The sequence below is a fragment of the Manis pentadactyla genome, chromosome 11 (genome assembly GCF_030020395.1).
Source record: "Manis pentadactyla isolate mManPen7 chromosome 11, mManPen7.hap1, whole genome shotgun sequence".
Classification (NCBI taxonomy): domain Eukaryota; kingdom Metazoa; phylum Chordata; class Mammalia; order Pholidota; family Manidae; genus Manis; species Manis pentadactyla.
In genome coordinates, this window is record NC_080029.1 from 47,162,539 (window position 1) to 47,189,151 (window position 26,613).

Below are 26,613 nucleotides of genomic sequence, written 5' to 3' on the forward strand. Positions count from 1 at the left end.
CATTATGAAAGGAGTCTTTTCTATAATTAGAGGAGGACAACTATTTCAATTGGAAAGGAAATACTTTAAAAAAAAACTCAGACAAAATTAAGAGAGAGTAGTATTATGCAGAGAATGCCATTGTCCTTAACATGAAATGAAAAAACTGCAGTTTAGAAAACTAGGAGGAACGTAAAAGAAACATGTTGAAATGTAGATGACAGATACCCTGAGACTTTCTCAGATAGCCCTACAGCAAGTTATGAATGACAAGGTGCTATGCATTCATTGTCATTCATTCAACATTCATTGGTGTCTATTTTTGTGCCAGGCACTGGAGGGGTTGAGGATAAAACAAGGATAAGACAGACACTGTTCTTTCAAGGTGAGGAATGAATATATTAACCAAAGAATTGCAAAAATATCTAATTATAAACTGTGAAAAGTGCTGTGCTGCAAAAGAAGAGGGTGAAAAAGAGTGTGTAACAAAGGGCACTGATCTAATCTAGGGGTGAGGGGAAACTTCCTTTACATGGCGTATTTGCATCATCTTTGTTTGGGTTCCCCAAAGGCAGACCCTTAAGCAAGGATTTGGGCACAAGTGATGTATTCTGGAGTTGATTCCAGAGAGCTCTGTGAATCAGTAAGGAAGTAAGACAGGGAAGGAAGGAAAACCATTAATGGGCAAGTTACCCACTGTCAGTAACTGGGGCTCAGTCCCACTGAGGACTCGCTCAGAGAGTTTGTAGGACATGCCTAAATATGTCTCACTAAGGAGTATAAGACCAGCTCCCATCCCTCATTAGTTAAGGGTGTCACTCTAGGGGTGTCAACTTCTTAGTACTTACAGCCTCCCTCTGAGGCAGAGAAACATAGGAAGCTTATATGAATGCTATAAGCCAGTGGTTTTCAAATCGTCATAATCACCTAGAGGACTTGATAAAACACAGATTGCAGGACTCCACCCCAGAGTTTCTGAGTTGCTGGGTCTGGAGTGGGGTTGGCAAAAGCATTTCTAACTAATTCCCAAGAGATGTCAATGCTGCTGGTTAGGAACCACACTTTAAGATTAACATGAAATGAAAAAATTGCAGTTTAGATAACTAGGAGGAACATAAAAGAAACATGTTGAAATGTAGATGACAGATACCCTGAGACTTTCTCAGATAGCCCTACAGCAAGTTATGAATGACATATGCTTTAGACCAGCTGTGAGGCAGAGCATCAACGGTACCTGTTACATACCAATATCTAAAGGATGGTAGTCATTCAAGAGACACAGGGTCAGAGGGAAACCCTCTCCTAAGGCCCTGAGGCTGGAGGGACTGAAGGGTTGAACTGGAAGGGAGAGAGAGAGGAGAACAAGAGGAGGCTGGCACAGTGTGCAGTATTCAGGCCAGCCAGGGCCTTGGAGGCATGGTGAAGATTTTGTGGGGGGTTTTTCTAAGAGAAAGGCAAAGGCATTGAATGGTTTTAAACAGGAGAGTGACCCAATCAGATTTATGGTGTTTCAGTGTTCATTCTGGCTGCAGCATCGAGAACATATTAGAAGGGGCAAGGTAGGCGTGAGGACGTCTGCAAGGCTTCCACTGCAAACCAGGTGAGAGACCATGGAGCGTTCACTAAAGTGGTCACAGTGGAGATGGAGAGAGGCAGATGGATTTAATAAGCATGAAGGAGAAAATGTCTACAGGACTTAATGATGGATTAAGGTGAGGAAACAGGTTGAATGTATAAAGATGACCCCTAAATGTCTGGTCTGTGCAACTGAATTGATGAATCACCTGCAAGAAAAAAGCTGGGATTCTGATGTATATGTGCATGTTGGGTTTGAGGTTCACAGGGGATATTCAAGGAGATCATCCATGCAATTAGGTGTACAACCCTGGAGTTCAGAGAGAGTTCTGGACTGGTGATTTAAGTCTGGGAGTAATTAATATAGCTGGTGTTTGAAGCCCTGGGCCTGGGTGAGACCCCTAGAAAGAGGTCCTTGAATGAGAAGAAAAGGGGGTTCAGAGAGAACCTCAAGGACTCCAACAAATCATGGTCATAATGAAAAACAAGCTGATGAAAGAGTCTGAGAAGCAGCACAGGAGAGGCAGGAAGACATGGTGTGACAGGAGGCAAGGGAAGTGTTGCAGGAACAAAGTGGTTGCCAGTTTTAAAAGCTGCCAAGAGAACAAGTAATAGAAGGGTTAAAAATGCCTTTTGAATTTAGTGACTGTGCCAATTCATGTCCCCAACATGAGCCACTTTAGAGGAGTAGGAGGGAGAAACAAGGATGAAGTAAATTCAATAGTAAGAGAGTGGTAATGGGGATAATGAGTGTACAAACAATGCTTAAAATGCCTTTGAGAAGTTTCATGAACTCTGCAGAGGAGGATAGCAACTAAGTAGACAGCCAAGTCTGGGAAGGGCTTCTCAACCTGTCCTCCACCTGGCCTTTCAAATATTAGGCAAGACTTGAGCATATTTAGATGCTGACAGGAAGTCTCTGGGTTAAGGAGAGTCTCAAAACCCTGGAAATAGGTAACTGAAAATTTATGAGTTCGGAATAGGAGGAAATGGGATGCAGGGCACAGGTGGGTTAACCTTTGGTAGGTACATGGATGCCTCTTCCACCTAATGGTAGCAAAGGAGGAGAGGGCACCTTGTACAGATGCAGGCGGGATTGAAGGTTTGGTAACATAACTCAAGGGAGCTCTTCTCTGCTGGTTTCAATGTTCAGTGGGAAATAAGAGATGGGGTCATGGGAGAATGAGGAGTGAATCTAGGTTGGAAGGGCCAGGGTTGACTATTCAAGGACAATGAAGATTAGAGAATGACTTTTTGTTTTAACACTGTGAGAAAAAAAATTCTGACTTCAATTTAACCTGATTTTCTCAAGTGGACTCTCCCTGTGTGATAATGAGGACTGTGTCTGTGTACATTGATGTACTTGTTTATAGCTCAACGATCAGAGGTACAATGCTACTAAATATACAAGTGGCCCTGAGAAACACATCAGTGTTACATGTGATGTTTATATTCTGGTTAAGTTCCTTGGAGGCATGGATCTGAGATATGTGTCTGGGGTCATCGGCACACTGCATTTCATTCTTTCATTTGTTCCACAAGCATTTGTCATGTGCCAGGCACTGTGTGAGGTTCTGGGGGAATATAGCTTTGAAGAAGCAGACAGAGCAGCTTCCCACAGAGACTTCCATCACATGAACAACATGAATGGTGCCCATGTGGCTGTGCAACACAATGCATTTGGAAGTTGCCTCCTTTCAAGGAACTTACATACTAATGACAGAGGCGAAGCCTGGGTGGGATGGAGACAAATAAGCAAACAAATAAGATAATTTCAAATTTTTCGTAAGTTTTATGGAAGAAAACAAGCAGATGAGGAAATAGGAAGTAACTGGGTGTAGGTTGGGGATGAGGACTACTAAAACTTCGTAGTGAGGGAAAGCCTTCTGAAGAGATGATGTTGGGGCTGAGAAAGACAGAGTCATGGGAGGATCCAGGGAAAAGGATGGGGACAAGGGGGATGGCAGGTGCTAAGACAGAAGAGTGAGGAGGCCTGTATGACTGGAGACAGTGAGCAGGAGGTCAGTGACGTAGGTTGGCTCTGATCCTGTAAGGCCTTGTAAGCCATTGTAAGGAGTTTGAATTTCCTTTTTTTTTTTCATTTTGGTATCATTAATCTACAATTACATGAAGAACATTATGTTTACTAGGCTCCCCCCTTCACCAAGTTCCCCCCACAAACCCCATTAAAGTCACTGTCCATCAGCGTAGAAAGACGCTGCAGAATCCCTACTCATCTTCTCTGTGTTGTACAGCCCTCCCCGTGCACCCCCGCACATTACACATGCTAATCGTAATGCCCCCTTTCTTTTTCCCAGCCCTTATCCCACCCTTCCCACCCATCCTCCTCGGTCCCTTTCCCTTTGGTAACTGTTAGTCCATTCTTGGGTTCTGTGATTGTGCTGCTGTGTTGTTCCTTCAGTTTTTCTTTGTTCTTATGCTCCACATATGAGTGAAATCATTTGGTACTTGACTCTCTCCACCTGGCTTATTTCACTGAGCATAATACTCCCTAGCTCCATCCATGTTGTTGCAAATGATAGAATTTGTTTTCTTCTTATGGCTGAATAATATTCCATTGTGTATATGTACCACATCTTCTTTATCCATTCATCTACTGATGGACACTTAGGTTGCTTCCATTTCTTGGCTATTGTAAATAGTACTGCAATAAACATAGGGCTGCATCTCTCTTTTTCAAACTGGGCTGCTGCATTCTTAGGGTAAATTCCTAGAAGTGGAATTCCTGAGTCAACTGGTATTTCTATTTTGAGCACTTTGAGGAACCTCCATACTGCTTTCCACAATGGTTTAACTAATTTACATTCCCACCAGCAGTGTAGGAGGGTTCCCCTTTCTCTGCAACCCCACCAACATTTGTTGTTGTTTGTGTTTTGGATGGTGGCGATCCTTACTGGGGTGAGTTGATATCTCATTGTGGTTTTAATTTGCATTTCTCTGATGATTAGTGATGTGGAGCATCTTTTCATGTGTCTGTTGGCCATCTGAATTTCTTCTTTAGAGAACTGTCTGTTCAGCTCCTCTGCCCATTTTTTAATTGGATTATTTGCTTTTTGTTTGTTGATGTGCGTGAGCTCTTTATATATTTTGGATGTCAACCCTTTATTGGATCTGTCATTTATGAATATATTCTCCCATACTGTAGGATACCTTTTTTGTTCTGTTGATGATGATATCCCTTTGCTGTACAGAAGCTTTTCAGCTTGATATAGTCCCACTTGTTCATTTTGCTTTTGTTTCCCTTGCCCAGGGAGATAATGTTCATGAAGATGTCACTCATGTTTATGTCCAAGAGATTTTTGCCTATGTTTTTTCCTAAGAGTTTTATGGTTTCATGACTTACATTCAGTTCTTTGATCCATTTCGAATTTACTTTCGTATGTGGGGTTAGACAGTGGTCCAGTTTCATTCTCTTACATGTAGCTGTCCAGTTTTGCCAGCCAGCACCATCTGTTGAAGAGACTGTCATTTCCCCATTGTATGTCCATGGCTCCTTTATTGAATATTAATTGACCATATATGTTTGGGTTAATGTTTGGAGTCTCTATTCTGTTCCAGTGGTCTGTGGCTCATTTCTTGTGAAAGTACCAAATTGTCTTGATTACTGTGGCTTTGTAGTAGAGCTTGAAGTTGGGGAGCGAGATCTCCCCCACTTTATTCTTCCTTCTCAGGATTGCTTTTGGCTATTCAGGGTCTTTGGTGGTTCCATATGAATTTTTGAACTATTCGTTCCAGTGCGTTGAAGAATGCTGTTGGTAACTTGATAGGGATTGCATCGAATCTGTATATTTCTTTGGGCAGGATGGCCATTTTGACAATATTAATTCTTCCTAGCCGAGAGCATGGGATGAGTTTCTATTTGTTAGTGTCCTCTTTAATTTCTCTTAAGAGTGTCTTACAGTTTTCAGGGTATAGGTCTTTCACTTCCTTGGTTAAATTTATTCCTAGGTATTTTATTCTTTTTGATGCAATTGTGAATGGAATTGTTTTCCTGATTTCTCTTTCTATTGGTTCATTGTTAGTGTATAGGAAAGCCACAGATTTCTGTGTGTTAATTTTGTATCCTGCAACTTTGCTGAATTCAGATATTAGTTCTGGTAGTTTTGGATTGGAGTCTTTAGGATTTTTTATGTACAATATCATGTCATTTGCAAATAGTGACAGTTTAACTTCTTCTTTACCTATCTGAATTCCTTGTATTTCTTTGTTTTGTCTGATTGCCGTGGCTAGGACCTCCAGTACTATGTTGAATAACAGTGGGGAGAGTGGGCATCACTGTCTTGTACCCGATCTCAGAGGAAAAGCTTTCAGCTTCTCACTATTCAGTATGATGTTGGCTGTGGGTTTATCATATATGGCCTTTATTATGTTGAGGTACTTGCCCTCTATGCCCATTTTATTGAGAGTTTTTATCATGAGTAGATGTTGAATTTTGTCAAATGCTTTTTCAGCATCTATGGAGATGATCATGTGATTTTTGTCCTTTTTGTCGATGTGGTGGATGATGTTGATGGATTTTTTAATGTTGTACTATCCTTGCATCCCTGAGATGAAACCCACTTGGACATGGTGTATGATCCTTTTGATGTATTTTTGAATTCGATTGGCTAATATTTTTTGAGTATTTTTGCATCTATGTTCATTAGGGATATTGGTCTGTAGTTTTCTTTTTTTGTGGGGTCTTTGCCTGGTTTTATTACTAGGGTGATACTGGCTTCATAAAATGAGTTTGGGAGTATTCCCTCCTCTTCTATTTTTTGGAAAACTTTAAGGAGAGTGGGTATTATGTCTTCTCTGTATGTCTGATGAAATTCCGCGGTAAATCCATCTGGTCCTGGGGTTTTGTTCTTGGGTAGTTTTTTGATTACCGTTTCAATATCGTTGCTGTTAATTTGTCTGTTTAGATTTTGTGTTTCTTCCTTGTTCAGTCTTGGAAGGTTGTGTTTTTCTAGGAAGTTGTCCATTTCTTCTAGGTTTTCCAGCTTCTTAGCATATAGGTTTTCATAGTAGTCTCTAATAATTCTTTGTATTTCTGTTGGGTCCGTCGTGATGTTTCCTTTCTCATTTCTGATTCTGTTGATGTGTGTTGATTCTCTTTTTTTTCTTTATAAGTCTGGCTAGAGGCTTTTATATTTTGTTTATTTTCTCAAAGAACCAGCTCTTGGTTTCATTGATTTTTTTCTATTGTTTTATTCTTCTCAATTTAGTTGATTTCTTATCTGATCTTTATTATGTCGCTCCTTCTGCTGACTTTAGGCCTCATTTGTTCTTCTTTTTCCAAGTTTGATAATTGTGATGTTAGACTATTCATTTGGGTTTGTTCTTCCTTCTTTAAATATGCCTGGATTGCTATATACTTTCCTCTTAAGACTGCTTTCGCTGCATCCCACAGAAGTAGGGGCTTTGTGTTATTGTTGTCATTTGTTTCCGTATATTTCTGGATCTCCATTTTAATTTGGTCATTGATCCATTGATTTTTTAGGAGCATGTTGTTAAGCCTCCATGTGTTTGTGAGCCTTTTTGCTTTCTTTGTTCAATTTATTTCTAGTTTTATACCTTTGTGGTCTGAAAAGTTGGTTGGTAGAATTTCAATCTTTTGGAATTTACTGTGGTTCTTTTTGTGGCCTAGTATGTGGTCTATTCTGGAGAATGTTCCATGTGCACTTGAGAAGAATGTGTATCCTGTTGCTTTTGGATGTAGAGTTCTACAGATGTCTATTAGGTCCATCTGTTCTATCTTGTTGTTCAGTGCCTCTGTGTCCTTACTTATTTTCTGTCTGGTGGATCTGTCCTTTGGAGTGAATGGTGTGTTGAAGTCTCCTAAAATGAATGCATTGCATTCTATTTCCCCCTTTAGTTCTGTTAGTATTTGTTTCACATATGCTGGTGCTCCTGCATTGGGTGCATATATATTTATAATGGTTATATCCTCTTGTTAGACTGAGCCCTTTATCATTATGTAATGTCCTTCTTTATCTCTTGTTACTTTCTTTGTTTTGAAGTCTATTTTGTCTGATACTAGTATTGCAACACCTGCTTTTTTCTCCCTATTGTTTGCATGAAATATCTTTTTCCATCCCTTGACTTTTAGTCTTTGCATGTCTTTAGGTTTGAGGTGAGTCTCTTGTAAGCAGCATATAGATGGGTCTTATTTTTTTATCCATTCAGTTACTCTAAGTCTTTTGATTCGTGCATTCAGTCCATTTACATTTAGGGTGATTATCGATAGGTATGTCCTTATTGCCATTTCAGGCTTTAGATTTGTGGTTACCAAAGGTGCCAGGTTACTTTCCTTACTATCTAAGAGTCTAACTTACCTCACTTAGTATGCTGTTACAAACACAATCTAAAGGTTCTTTTCTATTTCTCCTCCTTTTTCTTCCTCCTTCATTCTTTATATATTAGGTATCAAATTCTGTACTTTTTCTCTATCCCTTGATTGACATTGAGGATTGTCAATTTAATTTTGTGTTTGCCTTACAATCAGCTGCTCCACCATCTCTACTGTGGTTTTACTACCTCTGGTGACAACTATCGAACCCTAGGAACACTTCTATCTATAGCAGTCCCTCCCAAATAGACTGTAGAGATGGTTTGTGGGAGGTAAACTCTCTCAGCTTTTCCTTATCTGGAAATTGTTTAATTCCTCCTTCAAATTTAAATGATAGTCTTGCCAGATAAAGTAATCTTGGTTCCAGGCCCTTCTGCTTCATGGCATTAAATACATCATGCCACTCCCTTCTGGCCTGTAAGGTTTCTGCTGAGAAGTCTGATGTTAGCCTGATGGGCTTTCCTTTGTATGTGATCTTATTTCTTTCTCTGGCTGCTTTTAACAGTCTGTCCTTATCCTTGATCTTTCCCATTTTAATTACTATGTGTCTTGGTGTTGTCTTCCTTGGGTCCCTTGTGTTGGGAGATCTGTGGATCTCCATGGCCTGAGAGACTATCTCCTTCCCCAGATTGGGGAAGTTTTCAGCAACTACCTCCTCAAAGACACTTTCTATCCCTTTCTCTCTCCTCTTCTTTTTCTGGTATCCCTTTAAGGCGAACATTGTTCCGCTTGGATTGGTCACACAGTTCTCTCAATATTCTTTCATTTTTAGAGATCCTTTTTCTCTCTGTGCCTCAGCTTCTTTGTAATCCTCTTCTCTAGTTTCTATTTCATTTATTGTCTCCTCCACCATATCCAACCTGCTTTTAATACCCTCCATCGTGCTCTTCAATGATCGGATCTCCGACCTGAATTCATTCCTGAGTTCTTGGATGTCTTTCCGTACCTCCATTAGAATGTTGATGATTTTTACTTTGAACTCCCTTTCAGGAAGAGTCACGAGGTCCATATCATTTAAATCTTTCTCTGGAGTTGTATTAATAATTTTACTCTGGACAAGGTTACTTTGGCGGTTCCTGTTTGTATATGGCGCCCTCTAGTGTCCAGAAGCTCTATTCTGAAGCTGCTCAGCCCCTGAAGCAATGTTGGGGGTCACAGGGGAGTGGTACTGGTGCCTGGAAGGAGGAAAGAGCTGTTCCCTGCCTCCCAGCTCCTGTGCCTGTCTCCACTGCCTGAGCCAGTGGGCCAGTCACACAGGTCTGTTTTTGTCCCAGAGCAGCTGGATATGGATCCCTGCTTTCCACAAGCAGCCGGAATCCCAGTCTCCCAGGAACTCTGCCTGTATTAACTTTCCAACCCAGTAGTCATGTGATTCTCATGAAAGCACCATGAAATGTAGGTTTGTGCTCCCAGAGCAGATCTCTGGAGCTAGGTATTCAGCAGTCCCATGCCTTCCACTCCCTCCCTGCTCTGTTTGTCTTTCTCCCGCCGGTGAGCTGGGGTGGGGTAGGGGCTTGGGTCCCACAGAGTCACAGCTCTGGTACGTTACCCCATTCGGTGAGGTCTGCTCTTTTCTACAGGTTTGTGCAGTCTGGCGCCATCCTCTTTCCTGTTGCTCTCTCAGGATTAGTTGCGCCAGTTAAATTTTCTGTTGTATCCACTTTTAGGAGGAAGCCTCTGTCTCTCCTCTCACACCACCATCTTTAATCCACCCCCTCCTGATCTGGGTAGTTGATTTTATTTTCTGCCTTTAGTTTATTTGGTTGGTCTGCTTTCTTTGCTGTGATTTTATTTTCTCTGGTGACATCTATTTAGCCTTAGGAATGCTTCCATCTAGAGCAGTCCCTCTAAAATACTCTGTAGAGGTGGTTTGTGGGAGGCAAATTCCCTCAACTTTTGCTTGTCTGGGAATTGTTTAATCCCTCCTTTATATTTAAATGATAATCGTGCTGGATACAGTATTCTTGGTTCAAGGCCCTCTGTTTCATTGCATTAAATATATCATGCCATTCTCTTCTGGCCTGTAAGGTTTCTGTTGAGAAGTCTGATGATAGCCTGATGGGTTTTCCTTTGTAGATGACCTTTTTTCTCTCTCTGGCTCCCTTTAATACTCTGTCCTTGTCCTTGATCTTTGCCATTTTAATTATTACGTGTCTTGGTGTTGTCCTGTTTGGGTCCCTTCTGTTGGGAGTTCTGTGTGCTTCTGTGGTCTGAGAGGCTATTCCCCCCACAGTTTGGGGAAGTTTTCAGCAATTATTTCTTCAAAGAGACTTTCTAACCCCTTTTCTCTCTCTTCTTCTGGTACCCCTATAATGCGGATATTGTTCCATTGGATTGGTCACACAGTTCTCTTAATCTTTCATTCCTGGAGATCCTTTTATCTGTCTCTGCATCAGCTTCTCTGCATTTCTGTTGTCTTATTTCTATTCCATTAACAGCTTCTTGCATCTCATTCATTCAGCTTTTATGTCCTTCCAGAGTTTGTTTTATTTCTGTATTCTCCCTCCCAACTTTATCCATTAGCTCTTGCATTTTTCTCTGCAGCTCCATCAGCATGGTTATGACCTTCTTTTTGAATTCTTTTTCAGGAAGATTCGTTAAATCTATCTCCCCAGGTTCCCTCTCAGGGGATGTCCATGTGATTATGGTCTGGATCAAATTCTTCTGCCTTTTCATGGCAATAGAGGTAGTTGTAGGTAGTTGGTGCATGTGTCAGCTGGGAGAACAAAGTCCCTTCCTGCTTGCTCGTCGCCTTCCTCTCCTGTGAGAATGGCGACCCCTAGTGGCTAGTTCTGGGCATCTGCATGCTGACGGTGTCCCTGAGTCTGTCCCAGGTGGCTGTGGAAGAAGCTCAGCGCGGCTGCTGTGGGCGTGGCCAGCCTCAAGCTGCTGCTCCACTCTAGCGGGGCCAAACCGGAGAGGGAACATGCAGGAGGCTGTTTATCGCCATGAGGGGCCTCAGAGCTGCACTGCTGCCCAGGGGTTCGGGTACCCAGAGTTCCCTGGGATTCCCAGCTGCTGGGCTGGGTGTGCCAGGATGCTTCCTCCAGCTGTTAGGCCCCTGTCCCTTTAAGACTTTCAAAAAGCACTCGCTTTTCTTTTGTCTCAGGGGTGTCGGCTGCGGGGACCCGCTTGCAGGTTTTACTGTTCCGTTTCCCTAATATCCAGCACACTACACACTGTGTGTCTGTGCTCCTGATGCGGATGACTAGGACTGGGTTTTTAGCAGTCCTGGGCTCCCACTCCCTCCCCGCTCTGACTCCTCTCCTCCCACAGGGAGTTGGGTTGGGGGCACACTTGGGTCCCACCGGGTCTCGGCTTGTATCTTACCCCCTTCGTGAGGTGCTGGTTTCTTGCAGGTGTAGATGTAGCCTGGCTGTTGTACTGTATCTTCTGATCTCTTTTAGGAATAGTTGTATTTGTTGTATTTTCAATAATATACATGGTTTTGGGAGGAGATTCCCGCAGCCCTACTCATGCCGCCATCTTGGCTCCTCCCTCCAGGAGTTTGGATTTTATTCTAAGCCTGATCAAAGGTTCTTGAAAGAAGAGTGAATGTCATTTCCATATTTTAAGGACCACGTAGGCTACTGTATAAGAAATGGACTGGAAAGGGAAAGAGCAAAGGCCACTTAGGAGGCTATTGAATGAATAACCCAAGTGAGAAGACAGTAGCTAGGAGTAGGGTGGTGACGTGGGTTGATTTGGGATCTCTTTTAGAGACAGACTTAGCATTAAACTAGTCATGGAGAGAGGCTGATAAAGGAATGTGGGAAATCAAGGTGACTCCTAGTTTTTAGAATTAGCAAGTGAATGAGCAGTAGTGTCATTTATTGAGACGGAAAACACCAGAGCAGGAATAGGTATTGGAAGAAAGTCAGTTTCACATTGCACATGTTAGTTTGAAATGCCTATTACATGTGGATCTCCAAGTCTGGAGCCTCAAGGACAGGTGTGGGTTAGAAATTTGGGAATCATCATCCTAGTGACAGCATTTTAAGTCTCAAGGTAGGATGAGATCAATTAGAGAAATAATGCACATGGAGAAGAAAAGAGGTCCTGAATAAGTTCCCATACAAACCATTCTGAATTTAGAGATTAGCTACAGGATAAGGAACCAGCAAGGGAGACTGAAAAAAGAGAACAGAGCAGTGGAAGCAAAAAAGAGATGGCAATTTAGATTCCAAGAGGAATGAGCATTTAGAAAGAGAGCCAGCAAGCATCTAATGCTGCTGAGAGGTTGAGTAAGAACAGGATGGAAAAGCACCACATGTTTTGCAACGCAGAGGTCAACAGTGAAAGAAAGAACAATTTCAGTGGAGTGGTGGAAAGGACCAATTTGGCGGTGAGTTAAAAAATAATTTAGAGTTGAGGAAGTAGAGATGCTACATATAAGGATCTCATTTGAGTGGCTTTGTGTTCCAGGGGACCATAGTGGTAAACAGGTAGCGGAAGGATATATGTGACCAAGAAAGAACTTTTTCCTTCTTTCTTTAAATAGAAGATAGTAGATTTATACCATCTGTTTGTATTGTTTATACTGTGAAGACAATGATCTGGAAGCAAGAGGAGAATTAGATGGAACAGGAAAAGCTGCTGATGTGGATAAAGGGTGGATACCTCCAAAAGCACAGTCCTAAAGTGAGTATGGGACCCCAAAAGAAAGAGTTTATCTTTAGTAAGTTCAGGGACAGTTTTTCCATTTGCTTACTAAGTTCTCAATTAATTGTTTGTTGAATTTAGTTCAAAGGAGTGGAAAGATCTGCAGTGACACCTCCCAGGCACCAGATGGTGATGTTCAGCTGTGGTCAATTCTCTGTCACCTAAGCACAAGGTGCCCTTGGAGCACAGAGATAAAAAGCACTTTTGTCCTTCCAAGTTGGACTGAGTTGTCCCTAGGGCAATTGGAATTGTAGATGACTTTTTGGTTTGGCTCTTTTAGTGGAACTGCAACTCCTGGTTTGGGAAGAATAGAAGGTTTGTGCATTTGAAGAGGACACTGTGGTACCAAGCCCAAAGGATAGGGATCATTTCTCAGAATGGGGGCTGGGGAGCAGCAGTTTACCTGCCACCAAAAACTGGGAGGAACCAGCTAGACAATAAATAACACTGAAAAACGGGGAGAGGCCTAGTGTATTCATTAACAAGGAAACACTGATCAAGTCGGAAATGTTGCTGTGCTGCAGGAATTGACTTCAGGAAGGCAGCTGTGTGGATTTGCCTTTTGGCCTGTAGCCTCCCAGTGATTTACAGATGATGGCCCTACTGTGCTCAGGCCAGCTGAACCCCAGCAACACCTGTGGGCTGGGCAAGTCGGCATCTGTGCTTTCACCACTGGTTTTCCCTGATGGGCCTCAATCTCTGCCCTAGTTGTGCTGAAATAATCTCTTAATCACATCCTTCCTTTCTTACATCCCCACCCCCAATCTGACCTCTGGGTAGGGTGTCCATCTGAGCAGCACAATAACCCAGCCAGCCCCACCCTTTCATTGGCTAATATAACCAGTATCATTTAAATATATGTATGCTTTGATTTGCTGTATACTGCTGTGTTTCTATTTTTATAAAATGGTTAGAGTCTTCCTTGCAAAGTGGTGTGTTAAGCAACCATGTCCCTCTTACATTTCCACAGTCTTCATGTACGCTCAGATCTCCTTTGTTTCAAAAAAGCATCTTTGCTCCTATGGCACTTCCAAATTACTGTTTCTTGCTTTCCTTCAGCTGATAAACTTCCCTTTTTTTTTTTTTTTAACTCTTTGAAACCTGTCTTCAGTGGGCAATAAACTGTCCTCTGCAAGGTGAACAGTGATTCTCGCCAGTCCTTGTGTTCTTAAATCACTCATTAAAATCTCCTGGACTTGCCTGCATCATTTGATACTGCTGACCACCTTTTCCTTCTTTTTCTATTTTTCTGTTTTTTATTTTGGTATAATTAATGTACAATTACATGAGCAACATTGTGTTTACTAGACTCCCCCCATTATCAAGTCCCCACCACATACCCCATTACAGTCACTGTCCCCACCTTTTCCTTCTTGAAATAGTTTCTCTTATTTCTTCCTCCCTTCCTCCCTCTCTTCCTTCCTTTCTTCCTGTCCTTCCCTTCTTTTTCTTTTATTTTTTTTTCTCCTTTCACTTGCCTGAAAATGGACTAACCTTATTCTTTTCCTATCTCTGATCCCTTCTTCTCTGTTGCCTTAGGTGACTTTTCTCCTACCTTTTCTACTGCCTTTGGAAGCAGTTACCCAAGGGTCAGTCTCATTTGGGGAGCTGAGCCATCAATTAAGGCTTGTGTCTATGTTAATGATTTCTCTGTGTGATCTGATCCTCTCACAAGATTGCTGGGCTTATTTATCTAATTGCTTTCTAAATGTTTCCACTGGGATATACTACAGCTCTTACCCCAAGTTCGATATTTCTTTTTTAAGATGCTTCATCTTTCTCTTGCTCCCTAAATTCAGTCCCCTCAGAGCTTCTATTTCTCAATTCAGTACCTCCACTGTTCTTCCTGGTCACCTAAACAAAAACCTTGAAGCATTTTATGACCTTTTTCAGACATAGATTTTAATCCCAGTTCTTCCATATACCATCTGGGTGTTTTAGGACAAGTTACATAACCAGATAACCAATCTGGCTAACAGTTAACTCACATTAAAAAAAGGTAATAAAAACACAGGGTTGTGGCAAGGAGCATTTAAAGTTCCCTGCACAGCAGTTAGAACATCAAAAATGCTCAAAAACTCTTGACAGTAAATCTTTTGAAATTCCATCCACCCCCCACCCCATTACTTACCTTACCATCCAAAGACTTTTTCTTACATCTAAGTTATGAATAGATTTCAAATCAACCTTCTTGATTCTAGTATCTAGTTCTTCCAATCCATCAAGCGTAGTTTTATTGGATTAATCTTATGTGAACATTGCTTTCATGATGTTTCTAGTTCTACTAGAAAAAAGAACTAGTAGAGTATGTGGAAACTGAGTATTAAAGCAAAGTATAAACAAAGCATAGATGAGACAATCTATCTCATTGTCTAACTTCTATCGTCCTGGTCTGGCCTCATTCTATGCTCACTTTTCCCTTGAGCATCTCCTTGGCATTTATGCCTTCCAACTTCCTGGCTGATGAGCATGTTATGCTCACTTCTACCTCAAAATTTCATATACTGGTCTACTTGATGGGCCTAACTCCATCTACTCCTGCTCTCTGTTTAGATTTATCTTCTTCATAAACATTCAGAGACTTCATTGATGACCTTCTTGCAGATGCTAGGTTATCACAGCCCTCAAAGTAGATCTGTACATCATAATTTAGTCTTTAGAGTTTTTCTCCCTTCTGACTTTTTTTGAGTCATTTGTTAAGTACGTATATACAAATAATAACAGCCAAAAGATGGAAATAATCCAAATGTCTTTCGTTCATCAGTTGAAAGACATTTGTGTTATTTCCATCTTTTGGCTACTATTAATATTCATATGCAAGTATTTGTGTGGACATATGTTTTTAATTCTCTTGGTATATACCTAGGAGTAAAATTGCTAGGTTATATGGTAACTTCATGTTTACTGTTCTGAGGAACTGCCAAATTGTTTTTCAAAGCAGCTGATCATTTTGCATTCCCATCAGCAATGCATGAGGGGCAGTTTCTCCCAGGCCAACACTTGCTATTGTCATCTTGTATCATGCTAGTGGGTGTGAAGAGTTATCTCACTCACTGTGGCTTTGATTTGCATTTCCCTGGTGCCTAATGATGTTGAGCATCTTATTATGTGCTTATTGGCCATTTGTATGTCTTCTTTGGGGAACTGTCTATTCAGATAGTTTGTCAATTTTTAATTGGGGTGTTTGTCTCCTTATTGTTGAGTGGTAATTGTTCTTTAAATGTTTCTAGATATAAGTCCCTTAAAAGATATAGGATTTGCTAATATTTTTTCCCCTTTTCTGAGTTGTTTTTTCACATTTTTGATCCTGTCCTTTGAAATTTAGGAATTTTTGATGAAATCCAATATAGTTTTTCTTTTGTTGCTTTTGCCTTGATGTCTTGCCTAAGAAGCCATTGCCTAGTACAAGGTTACAGAGGTTTACTCCTATGTTTTTTTGTAAGAATATTATAGTTTTAATCTTACATTATGGCCGGTGACACATTTAGCTACCTTGGCCGTGTGAGTATTATGTGAACATTTCAAGTTTTTTTCAGGGGCAGAACATTTTACAAGATGACATAATGTTTAAACTTAAAGGTAAAACAGTCTTTTAAGTATTTCTCAGAATGGTTCTCTACAAAACACTTTCTGTAATCTAAAGCACTAAATGCAAGCAGTGTACTTCTTTCCCCTTGAAGTAGAGATTTCGTTGCTATCTCAGAGCCCTTGTCTCAGTCTGTGTCAAAACAGCCCCACTCCTAGCAGATCTGCCTTCTTTCTCAGTCTGCCAGTCCTTTTCTTGCTGTTGCTGGTGACTCTCTACTTCTATCAACAAAGTGGCCCCTGCAACCTTCCTTCCCATTCTCAGTTCACATCCCCTGCTCCTGGGTTTCTGCCTCCTCAGAGCTTTACCAGTATGTTCCATTTTGGGTGATCCTGAGACAAAGAGAGAATTCTACTCACCAGATATTTGACAGGAATAATGCATTACATGTCATCTTGCTGGCCTCATATGGCTTTTTTAAGCGCATTTTTAACCACACATATACATTCACATTCACATTCACACAAACCTTCTTTTATCCTATCCCTCAGCCTCTCTTTCATAGTCAGTAGTTATATTTAGTAATAACCTTTTAGACATATAAAGCACAGTTTAGGTAGGCTCAGAGAAGAAGCTGAAGTCAACCTGCAGATTACCAAGCCCGAGCACTGCATTTGACGGCAGATCTGTGAGGTATCATTTGGTCGAAATCTAAGTCTGGTGCTTGGTACCTTATTTGGATATTGCTGCTTTCAGTGCTTGGGCTGTTCTTCCAAACACTGGAGTTCTCGGCTACTTTTCAGTATGATGTAAGTACCACAAGTATTGCATTGTCTTAGAGGTTCTAGTGGGGGATTTCAGGTAAGATTCCACATCCGAATATACTGGAAAACATTAGGTGGAAGTAAATATTTAAGAAATGCACAAATGTCTTAATTGATAAACTGGGGTAAAAAAATCCCAGTTTTAGAGATTCAAGTCTAACTCCCCTTTAATCTTCAAAGCAAGCAACAGCTTGAAATACTCAGAAAGAAGGCCTGAGGGACCAGCTGCACCCATCCCATTCTAATTATTCCTCCAGTGGTGCTTAAAGGGTCACTGCTTTCCTGTGCTTTAAACTGCTCAAACATAAACTGCTTATTTTCTAAAGCTAGTAAAGTCTCTTACAAAGCTACAATTAAGCTATTTCAGATGTAAAGAAATGGGATTGTTACTTACAATATTAAATCATCCTCTCCTCTCAGCCCCATGTAGGGAACATTCAAAAAAGTGGGCGCTAGACACCGTGGTAGGAGGTTGTTCAGTAGGTAACTCAATGGAGAGTGAAAAAAGAACTAGTAGAGTATGTGGAAACTGAGTATTAAAAAGGTTTCTCCGACATGAAAGTTGCTCCGATAAATCTGTCTGAAGGAAAGGGAATATTCAGAAAGGATGTGGATATTTTTGGTTCTATAAAGGCACGTTTGAGAAGCCGTAGTTAATCAGACCTTATGGGAGAACTTGAGAAGTTCGTTAAGGTACAGTTGTTAGCCTCATTCTCCCCACTCCATTTTAAATCTCTCTCTACCTACCGACTTCTTTGCTTTGTGCCATTTGTAATGTGTGCTCTCTCAACGTTTTTGCACCCTTACACGTTGTCATAACTCTTTTGGGGGTCAGGTCAATGTGGAAATAACCTGTGGAAAGTGAGATTTCTCCATGACCAACTCTTCCTTGATGTTCGTACTGACATGGTACCAGCATGTTTTTCCATTTTCTTTGTGCCAAGCTATTTGTAAGTTTGTGTTCAATGTAAAGAATTTGAAGTCCTTGCTCTTAAAGAATTCATGTTTTATTTGGGGTATTAAAACACACAAAAGCAAACCCTTGAAATCCCTGCCCAGGAGTCCAGTAGCTGTGCTTTCATTTGAGTCTATCATTATGAGGGTAATGGCAGGTACAGAGAAATTGAGATGCTGGATGCAACAACTCAAGCTAGTGATAGAAAAGTCCTGAATGTAGGAGTTGTAGAAAATAAATATAGAAGAAAAAAATCTCATGATCTCAACACCCAGGCAGCTTTTTAACATTTTGATGTACTTCCTTCCAGTCTTTTTTCTCTGAATATTTAAGAATAGATAAACTTGTGATTTACAGCTGCATGCCATTTTCAGTTTTTTACCCTAACAAGCAATTACCGATTTTATTAAAAACATGTTCCTGTATATTTTCAACGCCCGAATTTATGTAAACATTCCCTCCTCTCTGGACATTTATATTGCTTCCAAGTGAATTATTTGGAACCTGGATTAGTAGAAACAATTGGAGAGTGGCGAGACTACAGACTTGAGGCACCAATTTCTCCATGATGATTAGCTGAAAATACCGTAGTGGTTTCCCCTATTTTTCGTGCCAAACCTCTAGCAACTGACTAAATTTCTCTGCCTTCCTTTCACTCCTTTATGGGTTCCAATTGTGAGGCTTCTAACCCCGTTTCCCAATTGTACTGATGGACGTAAGGTTGTCTTGTGCGTGTTCTTCTTCGAGGTGTCTGACATAGCTCGACTTTGAGACTTTTAAACTGGGGTCTTTTATGGAACCTGGGATATCTTATCTGAGTAGTCCCGGCCTAAACTCTGAGCCATACATTTGCCAGAGAGGCAATTTCCCTGGCTAGCTGTTTCTACACAGAGGCCCGTCCATGGAGCGTAACAGTAAATGGGGGAAGCGAGAAGCAGGAGGACTGTTCTCCATCACTAGTCTCAACAGGTAAAATCCTTCAGTTCTTCCCTGTACCTGTGGACACCGTTCCAGAACTATTAAAATTCCTTCAACCTGTGGCTGAGGGCGGAATAGAGGATGTATATCCAACTAAAATCCTTAGTAGATAAGTTGCGTTAAAAACACACAAATACAAAGAGCTGGAGAGACTGGAAGAACGGTTTCTGAATAAAACCCTTTTTTTTTTTCTCTAACGAGAGCATTAGGACGTATTTGAGTTGCACTTCTAGTTGGTGCTCCGAATGGGTTAAGGGCGCATGCACTCTTGGGAGTCCAGTAGGAGTTGCCGGTTGTGCCGGACGTTGCTTGCAAAGAAATTTTTGTGGTTCACCTTCCTCTGGGTTTTCTCATTCTTTTGTGGGATGTCCAGGGAGCTGCCTTGGGCATTTACTTTTTAAAGTTTTCACGTCCCAAACCCCGCTCTCCAAGTCCTGGAACGCAGCACCTCTGGCCGCGCCGACTTCTGGACTAGCTCCAGGCGTGGGGAGGGGGCTGGGGACTTTGTTCCCGGGAAACGACCTTGCTCTGGGAATTTCCTGTGGCCATTTCTCACGGACAAGTCCTCTCCACCCGCTGGAAGCACCGTCACCCACCGCCGAGGACCCTCGCAAAGCCAGAGCCCCGCGCGCGGGAGGCTGCGCCTGGCCGCCCACCCGCGCCCCGTGGGAGGCCACCGCGCTCCCCGCGCTCCCCCTCCTCAGGTCCCGCCGCCCAAAGCCCGGATGTTGGATTCAATCCCTGCGCCGGGTCCTTCTTTTCCATAAAAGGGCAGCGGCTCCGCGGGGCCGAGATCGCTGCCGCCGCGGGCGCCCCCGCCTGCCCCGCCGCGCGCGCCGCCCCGCCCCCGGCCCAGGAGTGCGCAGGGCCCGCCGCTCGAAGCGCGGCCGCGGGGGACGGTGGGGGCAGGGCCCGGCGGCCCGACCCGCTCCGGGCGGCTCGGCTGGCCTGAGGAGGAGGGAGCAGGCGCGCCCTGCCGAGCGGGACCCGGCTGAGGGGGCGGAGAGAGAGGGTGGAGCGCTGGGGAGAGGCGAGGGGCCGCGACGACGGGACTCCATTAGTCGCTCTGTCCGGGAGGCAGCGCTTTGCCGGCCGAGGAGGGGGCCGGCCGCCGCACCCCACCGCCCCGCACCTTTCGCTGTGCGAGCCCCGGGCCGGGAGCGCGAGGAGCGCGCGGTGAGGGGCTAGGACCCCGGCTGGGACGTGCAGGGGAGCGCGGGTGGGGAGGACGAATGCTGAGACCGCGGGCGGCGTTTCCCGGGCCGGGGCGCGGCCAGCGGGCGCGCAGGTGAAGCCCGCCGAGGGCCGCTAGGCGCGGGCCGCTAGACGCGGGCGGGCGGGCGGCGCCGGGGCCGCCGCGGGTCGCCGCGGCGCGGGGGTGCGGGGCCACGGGAAGGGGCGCGGGGCGCAGGTTCTCACCCGCGGGCCAGCCCCGCCGCCGCCGCCGCTCTACCCAGTACGTGCGGAAACCGTCAGGTCCGGCGTCTCCCTCCCGCCGCCAACTTTGCGAATTCGGTGGGATTTGCCTTCCTTTGGGGGAGTGACGCTTACAAGAGCCATTTCCTCCGTGCTCGCAGGAAGGAGCCATGGCTCTGGACGGGATAAGGATGCCAGATGGCTGCTATGCGGATGGGACCTGGGAACTGAGCGTTCATGTGACGGACCTGAACCGCGATGTCACCCTGAGAGTGACTGGGGAGGTGCATATTGGAGGGGTGATGCTCAAGCTGGTGGAAAAACTCGGTGAGTAGCATCCCAGCCGCGTCGCGGGAAAGACCTCCCGGACGAGGGGAGTGGGGGTGAGGAGACCGCGCGGGGGAGGGGCGGATTTTGGAAATCTTGATTGACCTCTCGCAAATAACTTTCTTAGAACTGTAAGATCTTTTAGTATTTAAGCAAATAGATGTCTTTCTCTTTGCCTCTTGTTTTATTACTTTGAAGTTTTCATAATAAAGCGATTTTGGCCTTCGACTTAATAATTGCGTAATTGCCGAGGAAAACTTAAATTTAGCGACATCACGTAGAAAGGAAAAAAGTGCTTAAGTGAGTGTTGAGGGGGTTATTAAAGGGTTTGTGGTTATCATTTACTCTCTTCAGTGTATCTGAATGTTGGTGACGTTTGATACTGAGGATGATGTAAAACCTATTTAAGGATAAACTGTACTGGAAAATGTTCAACTTCTGGCGCCAGTATGAAGGTTCTCTAGCTGTACACATAATGGAGTGTATTAAAATGTTCCAGTCATCCACTCTTACGAGGGGCGCGGCAGTGTTCGCCTATCTACAGTCCGGGCTTTAAGCTATTTCGAACGTTCGATTTTATATTTCAACAAGCTAATGAAAGAATGAATTTTGTGTCAAAAAGTAGACATGAGTAATACGAGACGTATTTTCTTGGGTAAAAATGTATACCGGATTGATTTTAAATTGGCTCAATTTTAAGTAATAGGGTATCCAACAATATTAAGTGTAAGAAAATTTTGCAGGACACAGTTTGCTTGTGATGAATGAAAACATTTTCAGCTGGAAGAATAAACTGATTGAATGATTTTATTACTAGAGGAATGCTCTGAGGACTGCCTTTTGTTTGTAATTCAGTTCTGATAAGGTGAAATGTGTAAGTATTGTGTTTGTAGACTTTTTTTTTTTTTTTTTTGAGGTGGGGAGGGTGTCTTTTGTAAACACAGTATTCCTTTTCAAGCCACTCTGGGAAAGTGGAGAAGCGGTTATATATCAGGAAATGTATTTCTTACCGAGGGGTTGTACACCTATCATGTAAACTTAATGGAAATAGTGCCCTGATTCAATTTGCAAAAACAAGGCAGAATTCATTTAGGTGGGCTTCTTGTATCCCTGTGGCAAGTTCAGTTATTGAAAGACCAAAATGAAGCTCCTTGCAATGGAGCCTCCTTAGGACTGTGCATTGTTTGGCTCCCTGAGACAGAGACTAGGAAAGAGAGTCGTGTCCCTCGCCCTTCCCAGCCCTTTGAATGAGATTTTGCTAGATTGTTTGTTTATCCAATTAACTGTTGGTTAAAATTGTGCTTAACTGATTTGACTAAATCAATTACTGTTTGCAAAATCTTGAACCTTTTTTTGTTGAGCACTAGTGTGGGATTACTTAAGGAAAGAGAATAACGAATATAACTGTTAATAGTTTCAAGGGAAGCATGTATTTGCATCAGAGATTGCTTTATATATGATAAATGAACCTTATTAATACACTGGTTTCAGTAAGACTTAATTGTGAAAAAAGAGCTGTTGAAGGTGACTGAGACAACTTGGAGTTCTTGAAAGCCAGTCTTTCTTTACCTAATGAATAAATAATGACTTATATTTATATCACATTGATTAGAACTGTTTATTACAGAATCACAAGTATAAATAGAAATACAGAGAATAAACTATTTGCAGGCAGAATTGATGTTAATTTTAAGTGACTATAATCTTAATCTTTTAATGTTGATGCATTTTTTATTTTTTATGCAGTGAAAAGAAGCCCAACAAGTTAGGAAATGCTGTGTATATGGAAACCTTGCATCTTCATCTTTAACTGAACCAGTACTGATCTTTTATATTTTGACTTCCAGATAGTGCTTTTCAGCATAATTCTGAAGACTTTCCTGTTTGGTAAAAATAGAGCTCAAACTATTTTTTGCTCCTGGTTTTAGGATTGGCTACTTTGAATGGTAAGCTGTTTTGTTACTCATTGGCAGTAAGTAGATTCAGTAGGGCAGCATTTAAAACTTTACAGAACGAGGCTAGTCAAATTAGAAAAGAACTTTATAATTCTTCAGAGTTAGCTAAAACTGGAATGGTCTGCTTTCTGAAGCCCTAACTTGTTTCAGGGAGGGTATTAAAGGACAGACCTAGATGGCTGCTTGTCAACAGCTAAAGAAGATCAAAGCAGCTTGCGGGGGTCTACATGATAAGAGGTGGAGATCATGGTAGGGATCAGATGGCACAGGATCTCAGGCCTCAGAGGACTGCAGGGAATTTTCTAGGAAGAGACTTCTTAGCGTTCCTTGGATTCTCAAAGAAGTCTGTGATTAAATAAAAGGTTATGATACAACTCTGGTTTGGCCCTTGAAGGTCAGCCTTATTGTGAAGGTACAGTGTTCATCTCAGACTTAAGCACTTTAATTAAGCAAGCTAAAAAAGTCAATAATGCTTCTTTCATCTGTGTCAGCAATATCTTTATATTTAGTTAGAATTTTATAGAGAACTTTTGCACTTCAGTTAAGGTCACTAAACTATAATTCTTTGATTTATGACTTTAATTAAAAAATCTGAATGATCCCTTTTAAATCTTAGTATAAAACACACTTGTCATTCTGCACTAATCTTTTAAAAGAAAATAGTGTACACCATTGAAGAAGTGGGCTTTAGGGAATTAAACCCTGATGTCACAGAAACTTTTATTATCTGTTATTTAGTCCAGGCTGATAACTAGACAAACAATCTCAACATCTGTCTGTTTACCTCATTCTGAAAAATAACAATGAAAAATTATTTTCACCTTCTTATTAAAAAAAAATCCAGATTGAAAGCTTTAAATGGAATTTAAAATTTTTTATTTCACTTTTTGTTAAAAACAATTTTGAAACTTGCATTTTTTTTTTAAAGAGTTAAAATCTTAAACACCGGCGATAAAGATTATAAAAATAAGACATCAAAATAAAATTATAAAATAATTGTATTCAAAAATAAATTTTGTAAGTATGAGGCCCAGTTTTAAGGGATTCCTCTCTAGTAGTTACTCTGGAGATCAAGAAGCATGTTCTACTTAGAATTTGGAGCTTAGTCAGTGTGAGGATTCTAAATGCCAAAGAGATGGTACATTTCAGTATGTTTTATTATTACTTTATAAAAATTGCCTTTTAAATATGTACAATTAGATTCTTAATCTTTCTGTAAAAATTAAAAATTTGTATTAGTTGGAAGTTAAGGAATTTACTGTAACTTGGAACTCCATGAAAGGAAGTCTCCAGCCAACATCTTTATGAGCTTAGAGGTTGGAATAGACTGATTTCCTCTAATTCTGATTAGGAAGAATGTAGAAGTTGGGCTAGATCAGGTTAAATAGTAATGCAGAGGGAAAGAAAATGCAAGTTGGGGTACTCTTAGTAACCAAGTAACTCTCTTAGGTAACTCTTTAAGGAGTAGCTTAAAAGGAAAGGAAGGAGTTGACAGAAAATTTGAGGAATGTTTCTGAACGTAGCCTTTAGATGTCTTTGCTTTAAAGTGTGCCATGCTGTTGCCATAATAATGAAATATAGTATATTTATGTTGGAGTTGCATGTTAGGATCGAGTTAGTTGTGAAGTTAGCACATAGAACAACAACAAAATACTGTATACATTCATTCCATCTCATGGGAGTACAGAAAGAATAGCTAGTTTTTCCTTAAGAAACTAAAAAAACAAATTTCTTTAGTTGAGCACCAGATGAAGAGGTTGGCTTGCGTAGTGGCTTTGTCACACAGAAGTACTTCACTGGAATTGGACCTTGGGAAGATGCACACAAAGAGAGGCATATGTCGATGGACAGCTTCACTGTACTCTGCTTAGTGCTCCTTGGGGAAGGCAGGCTTATTTAAGTGGAATGGTGTCTATGCTGTTGAAATCCTCAGTTTTTCCCCTGAGGGTTTATGGTTGAATTCATGGAAATAAGAGTCTATCTAGTAGAGCCTTACTGCATTCACAGTAAAATATATTAAGGTTATAAAAAAATTGCTAAAAATATTTTGGAGTAAGGTGGGAGAAGCAACGATGAAATCATGTATTAAAGTGAGTTGAATTTTAGTTAAACACGTACTATCTGATAGCAAGTTTACTCAGTGTTCAGAAATGTGTTAGTGGTCCATAGGAACTGGACATTGAATTTTATCTGTTCATTAGCAAATTGTAACCTCCATAAAAATAGAGAACAGTATGTAAATTTTACTAAAATTCTCATAGCACCAAATAAAATATGAGCTATTCCTTGGATACATTGTTTTTGCTGCCTTGTTTTATGCCCTATTTAAAAAAAAATCAAGTACTGTTTGATTACAACTAGAATTAGCTTTATAGAGACATTAAAATGAATACATTTGTTTTCATTCAGTTTCTTACAAAAGATACTGGAAATGTGTAATAGCCACTGAAGAAAACAGAAAATTTATAGTTTTGCTTTTTATCTTCAAGTCCTTATTTTTTGAAATTTCAAATTTATAAGTTCAAGAATAACAGTGCGTATTGCATAACTTCATCTTGATCACCAGTTAGCATTTTGCCATTTGATTTTTTGTGGGCACACATTTTTTGAAACTTTTGAGTAAGTTGCAGACATAACCTTTCATCCCTGAGTATTTGAAATATGTATCACCTAAGAGTAAGGATACATATTACTTACATATTAAAGTTATCAAATTCAAGAAATTTAACATTGTTTCAATCGTGTTCTCTAATATGCATCCATGTTCAGATTTGTCAGTTGTTCCAGTAAATGCCTTTTGATTTCCCATCCATGATCTCATTCCACATTTAGTTGCCACTAAATTGACTTCTTTACTCAGTCTCCTTGAGTATACACAATGGCTACCAAGTTTGGAACCACAGGAGAGTACATAATAAATGATTTATAAATATTGCATTAAAATACAATATTTTAATAGTACTTGTTTTCAGGCTTTCTAGTGACCCTAATAGAACAGTTCTCTAGCCTTTCAAGACATTTAGTTTTGTAATGTAGATTCTTTGTCAGTGTGAATTTCACTTCATAATACTTTTGTAGGTTCTTTTTCATATATTTTATAAAGTTCAGTTTTCTTCTTAGCTTACTATTAGTAAGGTATTGATAATATTTTTAGACATTTTTGGGTGTACATTTCCTGTAACGTTGCATGTCTTCAGATTGTAGTAGGTGCTGATGGATACACAGAGTAATAAGAAACAACATTCTGGCCCTGCCACAACTGGTTTGTGTGATCTTTGAACCAAACTAATCCAACCTGAGTGGGTTTTGACATCTGTAAAATGGAAATTTAAAAACTTTCTCATAGGTATTGGTGAGAATTAAAAGATAATATATATGAAAATGCATGATGTAAGCTATTAGTGCTATACAAATCAAAAGAGTGGCTATTTTCTCAGTGGCATTGAAAGTCCCTGAATATATTGAATTGGAAGAAAAGAACTGCTTTTAAAAGGAGTTGAAACATAAGCTAGATTATCTAACTTGAATAGGTTCCAGCATTAACAGTAGAGAATTGTACTCCTCAGAATGAACTTAGTTTGGGACTGCTTTGTGTTTTCACCCTCTAAACAAGAAAAATAGCTCTCATTCCACCCTTCCTCTCACTTCCAAATACACACCTGCCTCTGTAATGTAGCAAAGAGCTATTGAAATAGCATATTCATGAGATTTCTGAAATGGAATGGACTGATAAGTGGATCATGTTATTTTAGAGATTTGAAAAATTTATAACCATGAAGGCATTCAGTAGCAAGTTAAATTTTGGACAAGCAATGTTTTTTATTCTGTTAGAACAAAGGAATGACAAATTGTTTTGTGGCACTTGAAAACATTGGGCCCATTTAAAAACCAATGAAACTGGTTTCAAAGAAAACCAAATGTATGCAGTATTTTTATAATGCTAATGCCATGGTATGCTACAAAATAGTATATATACCTAGTGTGAAGTAAACAAATATTCTAAAGGAATATTTTAAAATAATTTTTAAAGATTGAGATGTGATATTCTACACTTGGATTTTTGG

The 26,613-nt window shown here is 41.1% G+C and overlaps 1 protein-coding gene across 4 annotated transcripts in view; it reads left to right on the forward strand.

Moving 5' to 3' along the window:
- The first annotated feature begins 19,896 nt into the window (after positions 1 to 19,896).
- Positions 19,897 to 26,613, forward strand: part of FERMT2 (FERM domain containing kindlin 2) — a 94,915-nt gene continuing 88,198 nt past the window's right edge. For all 4 annotated transcript variants that reach the window (XM_036918085.2, XM_036918114.2, XM_036918103.2 and 1 more), the window contains exons 1-2: positions 19,897 to 20,027; positions 20,429 to 20,594. In XM_036918085.2, coding sequence (XP_036773980.1) covers positions 20,438 to 20,594 — 157 coding nt within the window. In that variant the 5' untranslated portion in view covers positions 19,897 to 20,027; positions 20,429 to 20,437. The remainder of the gene's footprint in view (positions 20,028 to 20,428; positions 20,595 to 26,613) is intronic.